This window comes from Ixodes scapularis, unplaced genomic scaffold (genome assembly GCF_016920785.2).
Source record: "Ixodes scapularis isolate PalLabHiFi unplaced genomic scaffold, ASM1692078v2 PGA_scaffold4__175_contigs__length_147842914, whole genome shotgun sequence".
NCBI lineage: Eukaryota > Metazoa > Arthropoda > Arachnida > Ixodida > Ixodidae > Ixodes > Ixodes scapularis.
This window is the reverse complement of record NW_024609879.1, coordinates 95,199,175-95,206,899: the sequence shown is the minus strand read 5'-3', so window position 1 is coordinate 95,206,899 and position 7,725 is coordinate 95,199,175. Positions and strand designations below refer to the sequence as shown.

Here is a 7,725-nt window from a genome sequence, read left to right as displayed (position 1 = left end):
CATTTTTGGCTGCAGATAAACTGAATGAAAAAATAAAGTTACACAGAGAATGGCGATCACTCTGTGCCTTCTCCGAGTAATTCTCAGCATAGTGTCGTACCGCGGGAGTCGCTGGACGGACGGCTGAACGAAGCGGACTAAACGATGGCGGCGGGCGGCGGACGTGGCACCTCTACTTCAGAACTGTTTGTCGCGGTACCGGCGAATCTGTCTAGCTTCGAAAGAGAAATCGTTCACCGATCAAAATAATGTCTACGCTCGCACCGCCATCTCTCTGTCGTCATTCCAAGCGCTTGCGTGCCTAGTTTCCTTTATTTCCGCACTACCGGGGTGGCGTTCCCGTCGCGGGCGTCTACTTTCCGCCGGCTCCTCGGGGCGGGTCTGTGTCGTGTGCAAAACAACTTCGCTGGTCATTCACCTTCACAGAGTGGAATGACTCATGACTTTTATTTGTTGTTAAAAGTGTACTCCGGCGATTTTTTGAGCTACCTCACCTAACCATATTCTCTGACTCCTTTCCAGTGTGCTATCTTGTATCGCGAATTTCATAATAGTTATTGTGAAATGGGCGAATGAAAATGATGCGAGAACCAACATTCAAATATCCCCGCGCTTCTTATTGCCCTAACGTCAGAGGCGGGTAGGCTTGCCAGTCGAGCAAGGAGTCTAAAAAACAGAACGTGCCAATCATTTGTTCCGTGCTGGAGCGCGGCTATACTGGAGCGGCCTTCCAAAGTATTCATTTGACGCCACGACACTGCTTGGAATCAGTCGGAAACAAATTTTACAGTCCGAAGAGTGAACCCCTGCCTTCCACCGACGTCACTTTTTCGTTGTTGCCAGTAGAGAGTTTCAGTTTGAAAAACACGGTGAAACCCCCCCCCCCCCCCCTCCAAAAAAAAAAAAAAATGTAAATTCAATAACTTCGCGAAAAAGAAAAAAAAATATTTAGACCTAATATTCGGGATTCAATTTTATCGATGTTTGTTAGTGAGTTTAGAAAAAAAAATTCAAACAAATCGGGGGCCATAAAGAAATCGCCGGAGTACCCCTTTAAACGCTTTGGTGTCGAGACCCCTGTGTGCAATCAAGAGTGAAGAACCAAGACTGGAAAGCGCTGACTGCAAACACTCGCATCCCTCGCCCCCGGCATCTCGTTGGTGTGCTGAGGGTGACCCGCTTTCGACTTCGCGCACATCCCTTCGTGGCCCCCCGTCTGATCTAAACTGGAGATGGGTTTATTGAACGCAGCTTGGATCGCGATGCTATAGCCACGTGAAGGCGCCTCTCGAGCCGTCGCCGATGACGACGACTCTGTGCGGGGCTGACTGTATGCGCTCGAAAACCACGCCCCAAAGAAGTCTCCCAGTTCCCTTTGAACGAGCCTGAGAGACGTCCATAGCCTCTAAGACGGAAGCTGCTTAGAAAATGACAGAATCCCAGAAGGCGACTCTGGAAACGACGTCTGTGGCTGGACGTCTCGCCCGTTCAGCGCAAATGGGAGATATGCGAGGTCCAAAAGCGATGATTCAGCGGGTCAAGGAAATGACGCACGACGCGGTCCAGCTGCTCTTTGTGCGAGTAAAGCACGCTGTGTGGGACGTTAATGGATTCAATATCAGGTGCGTTTTAAACTCTGCGTTGTTTTGTCCGTTTTTTTCTTCTTCTTCCCCTTCTCAGGGGAATTCACAAGTATGTCGTTCCGTAACCAGCTCGCCTTCTCACTTGTGACAATCAGTCTTCCTCAGTTTTCTCCTCCAAGTGACTGCCATCCCAAGTTCTAAGATCTTTCCCTCGTTCGCCCTCGCTTCGTCGTCAAAAGCAGCCGACCTAAGATGCGACCACTTGTTTCCGATCCGCAACTCTACCGATTGTTGCATTCGCCCGATTCTCTGTTTGCGGTGTTTTACGCAAAAATGCCAAAAAAGTCTGAGGCTTTTTTAGGAAGAAACTGAGATGCCGCGTGTTCCACGCAACGTCACTCGGTTTAGTAAATCGTCCCAGCACTGATACGTCTTCGCGCGGCGCAAGATAAAAAAAAAAAAAAAGTAATTAATCTTTTTTTTATTATTATTATTATTATTATTGCGGGGCTTTGGGTGGCACTCCGCTTATTGCGAATGCTGTATGTGCTCGAACCAATCCTCTCGGTTTTTTCCTTCCATCAACGAAATTCAATTTGTTTTTTCTCTTTATTCCGAGCTTTTGCTCAATTGTTTTGCGAGGCCGTTCTAGGGCGGCCAGCTTGTGCTACCACTGGGTGATTTTTGACCGGGTCTGGGCGTGTTTGTGAAGCTCTTTTTATTTCTAGCCATTTAATGGCTCACGCTCGCCCGCGATGTCCAAATGATGCGAGGGCGGAAAACAGAGCGAGAGCGCCACTTAAAAGTTCGAAAAGCTTTCTCTCGATGCGGACGCCATTGGGCCTCTTCTGTTTGTCTCCTTCCTTCTTCTGATTTGCTTTCTCTTTCTAGGGGTGGGGGTGGGGACAAGTTCGACCATTTTTCTTTTTTTTTGGCTCCTCTCTGACCGGCTCTTTATTATCTTCGTGAATTTATGTGCACTCCTTCTTCTTCCCCTCTCCCTCCCCTCTCCCTCCCCCCCCCCCCCCCCCCCTCCCCTTTCTTCCGCTCTCGTACTTTCTCTGCTAAGGGCCGAAACATTGTTGCTCTCTGAACGACCCGATCCTCTGGCTACTTTTGGCTCTCTCTCGAGTTCAGAAAAACGAAACAACAACGCTGTGCGCAGCGCTTTGTTTTCATCCCAGGCGCGCGCCGCGCATTCCTCGTGTCTGTTTCGCGTTGCTGTGTTTTTTTTTGTTGTTGTGTTTTTTTATCTGGGCATCATTACCGTGGGGCTATTATTGATCGCCGATCGTATACAACGCCCTCCCTCGCAATATCTGTGTCGCTTTCTTTGTCGATCTCTGTATTTTGAGAAACGTTTGCTCGGACGCAGTTAAGCTTTCCGCAAAGTGCTTCTGGAGACTTTTAGTTTTTTTTTTTTTTTTTTTTTTTTTGTTTCTCATCTTGCTCCATGTTTATTTTTTGTTGGGCTGCGCGTTTGCGTGGACGCTTGCCCCGCTGACCATGACGTATGTTTTTTTTTTCCCGGGCTTCTTCGTAATTGCCCCGCAATTATAGCGCGATCCGGCGAGACGTCGCGAGCAGTGCCCCCTGTTTATGTTTGTCGCCCTAATCGAGCTCTTTTCTTTGTCTCGCCATGGCGTCCGGCTTAGGTTTTAGTGATCGCGAAAGTGGTTGTCCTAAATCGCTGAAACCAAATGATTTGGATGCGCAGCGGACCGAAATAATATTCTAATTAGTTTTACTGTTTAAAATAGCCCCAAACCGACAATTTTGCGTTCTAAGATGGCGAGTTGGGCTAGACTCGTCACTAAATAATGCGACAAAGAAAAACAAAAAAAAAAAAAAAACCGCGGACAATACGAGGGAAGATCTGAATGACCAACCTCGAAATTAGTTTACACCGAAATTTGTTCACGAACCTTAGGGGAGCTGGTAATGAGCAGTGCGCGCGACTGCGATTGGATGCGGGGACGGGACCGAGCGCAATCTTTGCTCCAGAACAGGAAACGAAAACGCGCTCCTCTTTCCTTCTCAATTATTGGAAGAAATTCCCGTCACAAGTTCCACTGGCTCGAGACTCCCGTTACTTTTTCTAAGACTGGAACGTGTCGTTACGTTGCACGCGCTTATGCTGGTAAAATATATACTCCGTAGACAAAATAAGGCGAGAAGGTGAAGATATCCACGGGGAACAACGTGTCGAGTCACCACAGTGGCATTTCTTCCAATTACCTTTTTTGGCGGATTTTAAACAAAAAAACCTAAATGCCTATTTGTCTTCCCGCTGCCGAGAACGCACACCGACTGTCTACTTTACGCGGATGGGCCTTCCTGGCGGAAGCCGTTAGGTCGGTATCGCGTTATAGAAACCAATCTACTTATGTTTTCTAATAACAGATTCGAACTAAGCAAAGGGCCCAAAGCGCTCCATCTAAAAACAGGTTGGTCATTCCACGCACGTGACAACCATCTTCGGGACAACTTGGCGAGTGGCGAAACGGAGTGCTCTCCGGAGACGGTGTTATAAATGCCCCGTGCGCGTGTTGCGCTCGAGCGGTCCGAAGCCTATGGAAGCTCGAATAGTGATATATGATTGATTTTATCGATATTCTTTCTGCGGAGCAAGTCTGGGTTAACCTGCACGCACAATCCCGCTCTAGAGGAGCACGCTCTCCGATAGGTTCACTTGACCGCTCAATTTTGCTCCGTTTCGGCGCAAAACCTGTGGCTGTTTTCGTTTGAAATCGAACTCGCTGTAGGTGCGTTTTTTTTTTTTATACTTAAACAATTATATTATTATGGTTCCCATCTTGAATTAAAGGTACACTGACACCCGCCCCCCCCCCCCCCCTCCCACCAAAAAAAAAACAAAAAAAAAAAACAACTTTTTTTTAAATATTTTGTTGTGCGATTTATTATGGTGACAGAGGACTATCAAATCAATATTTTGTTCCAGCATCACGTATATTTTTAATAATAATAATAAAATAAAAAAAAAACACGATTGCTTGAAATTGAAACCGAAACTGGACTGGGGAGGAAGCAGACATATAAAGGAGGAGAAAGTCACCGAAAATCACATGACTGTGCAACTTTTTTTTTTTTTTTTTTGTCAACGTATTTGCAGTTTTTAGTAGCCACAAAAAAATCGGTATCATATTTCTTTTTTTCCATTTTTGATATTGAGTGTGTGCCTTGGATGGCCCACGATTTTGATTATCCTTTGGTGGTTGTGTCTAAACCCCATAGAAAACGGCACGTGACCACGGAGAAGAGAGTGAGCGCGACTCAAACCGGCCAATTCTCGATCTTCGGTTTTCAGGCGAAAAAAACAAAACGAATGTCGATTTGCAAATTGTGTTCTGCGTTGTTGGGCTCTCATATGTTATGTACAAATAAAACTATTGGCGAGCATAAGTACCCTGTTGGTGCCCCTTTAACGAGACAACTAGGTGAAGCAGTGCGATGTGCTACATTTAGGCTGCTTGATTTTTGTACCCAGTTCTGTATGTTGTTATAAATAGGTAAAGCCGAAAACACTCACGCTAATTTTTCTTGTGAACGCATGAAACATGGCCTACTTTTATCGTTTTGATTGAACTGCATTGCATATTTGACGCCAAAAATGAAATAAAAAGAAATGCCAAACGTCGCATTTTCGACGTTTTGATGACATATTTGGAGCCTGGTATCTTAGGATTCGTCCAACATCTTGCTTATTAAATACTTTACGCAGGCAGGCTTATACGTGCCCTATCGACTGGTACTACCTTGGTTTAATTTATTTTCGCGAAACAATTTATATGAATTTTTTTACCTTCATCCCGAAATAAATTTAGCCATAATTTTAACCCGCTTTATTAAAACATGTTTTTTTTTTATTTTATTTATTTTTTTTTTCTTTATTTCATGCCAGAACGATACGATTGACTCTGGCATGGAAGGTCCATCCGCTCGTAATCGCACTTTTTTTTTTTTTTTTTTTTTTTTTTTACTTGTATGTTTAGGAGATAAGTAGCATATATCAGAATGGATAGTTGGGCGAGTTGGTATGAATTCATTTTGAAAAACAGCGTGGATACCACACGGACAAGAAGGAGGAACACACAGGACGAGGCGCTGTTGTCAGCGCCTCGTCCTGTGTGTTCCTCCTTCTTGTCCGTGTGGTATTCGCGCTGTTTTTCAAAATGAATAGCATATATCAAGGACTGGAATTTTCGGGATGATCATAAAAGGACTCCCGAGTGTTCACTTTGCGCAGACTTACGCAGAATTACTCTTCTTATCCCTGGGAACGGGCGAACGGTCGTAAACATACGCACACGTATACAGCTGCTCTCGCATCTACCACGGGCGCTTACGAAGAGACTCAAACGAGAAGTATTGCGTGCGTACAAGTGTTGTTGTGTCCCTCGTGCTCAGGCTGTCTTCCCCGCTCGTTGCAGGTACTCCGGCAGTCCCAAGCTCAAGCCGTGCTTGGTGAGCAAGCTGGAAGAGGAGAGGGACCGTCGGGAGAACGCCGCCAGGCTCAAGTGAGCGCTTTTCTTGATCGGGCGGTAGCTAGCGCCATCTGTTGCAGGACACGCAGCGGGGCGGAAGTTGTTGCCAGCCGCCGAGACCGCGATGTGTCTTGTACTGTGCGCGAAATGTTTCCGTCCTCGGACATTTTTGTTGCCTTTTTGTTTTGAATTTTCCGTGCAGAGCTGGTTAGGAAGCATAATCTAAACCCAGAGACAATGCGAGGAGGTTCAAACGTGTTTTCTCGTCAAAACGACACCGGGTTTTATTTTTTATTTTTTTCGAGCTTTGCTATTTTTGATGCCTCCCTGGGTCGCCGAGGGGTGATCCGTCCCCGTAGCGGGCTGGGCCGTCCTATCTGGGGAAAAATAGGGACCTGCGGGGAAAAAGAAGGTTAAGACTTTAGGGGAAGCTCCTCCCACCCCTTTCCACTTTAGCAGAGTGAAAGCTGGGGAGGAGGTCGCCTCCTCTCCATCATTTTTTTTTTATTTATATGCATTTATCTACTCCGAACTAGTTCCGAAAAATATATAGAAATAAGAAGATGCGGTGGGCGGTGCACTGATGCAGACTCGTCAAAATGGAGTGCTCAGAGTTCGCTTTCTTGGAACGAAAGTGGGGGTTTTGGACAGAGAACGTACTTCGAGACTCCAATTTCTGGTTTGACAAGAATTTTTCTGTTCGCCAAAGCTAAAGGAAATTGAAGGCCAACTAAACGCCCCACCCTTCCAACGTCAACAAAGTTTGGGAATTTCGTGCTTGAGTTGTGACGTCAAGTGACTCGGAATCAACGCGTTGTACGTAAACTAATCTCTCCGCTTAAGCCTGCAATTGAAAGAAAACCGATTTCTTTAATGATTGTTTTTGTTCTTGCAATTGTGTTGTCAACTTAGACGGGCCAAATGCTATATCTGGAAACGGGCTTGCTGGCTCCCTGGGTGTGTGGGCAGGATATGGTACGCTCATTTTCTTTTTTTTTTTTTTTTTTTTATTAGAGTACCTACATCGCCTAGAAGGCATTACAGTAGGGGAAGGGGGCACAAAAATAACATGCAAAATATACATCGTTATAAGCCGTGAATGACTGGCAAGAAAAGAAAAGAAACAAGGCTTTACCTTAGTCAGTGCGGGTGAGAAAGAAAACTCGACGAACGCGCCAGGGCCGTCACGTGATCTGCTGCCGCCCAAGTGGGCCACTCAGTACTAGAGAGTTTGGGACCGGAGGAGAATAGAAAAACGGAGTTCTGCTTCTTTTGGGGGCCTCCTTTTGTCTATATGTGTCTTCTTGCTTCTCGTGGAGTTTGACTGCTAAGGAGGCGTTGTCCAATTCAATTTTCGGGCGCGTAAACAGACGAGATTGAAATTCAGTCACGACAACCATGGAAAACGTTGAATAAAGGGAGCAAAAAAAAAAAAAAAAAAAAAGAGAATTGCGAAAGGGAACGGCAACGCAATAGTTCTTAAGCGAATTCGGCTTTCTCTTATTTTATATTGGGGAGCAACGACGGGAAGTTGTTTGTGAGGAATTGTCCGTGAAAATGATTGTGAAAGGCAGTGGAACGAGACGATGCATTTTCAGACGTCGGAAAATGGCAATCTGCCGTTTTGCCGATGGAAC

The 7,725-nt window shown here is 45.8% G+C and overlaps 1 protein-coding gene across 1 annotated transcript in view; it reads left to right on the top strand.

Moving 5' to 3' along the window:
* The first annotated feature begins 1,380 nt into the window (after positions 1 to 1,380).
* LOC8043422 (BTB/POZ domain-containing protein 10) overlaps positions 1,381 to 7,725 on the top strand; it is a 48,699-nt gene continuing 42,354 nt past the window's right edge. The window contains exons 1-2 of the mRNA XM_029981470.4: positions 1,381 to 1,622; positions 6,035 to 6,121. Coding sequence (XP_029837330.2) covers positions 1,429 to 1,622; positions 6,035 to 6,121 — 281 coding nt within the window. The 5' untranslated portion in view covers positions 1,381 to 1,428. The remainder of the gene's footprint in view (positions 1,623 to 6,034; positions 6,122 to 7,725) is intronic.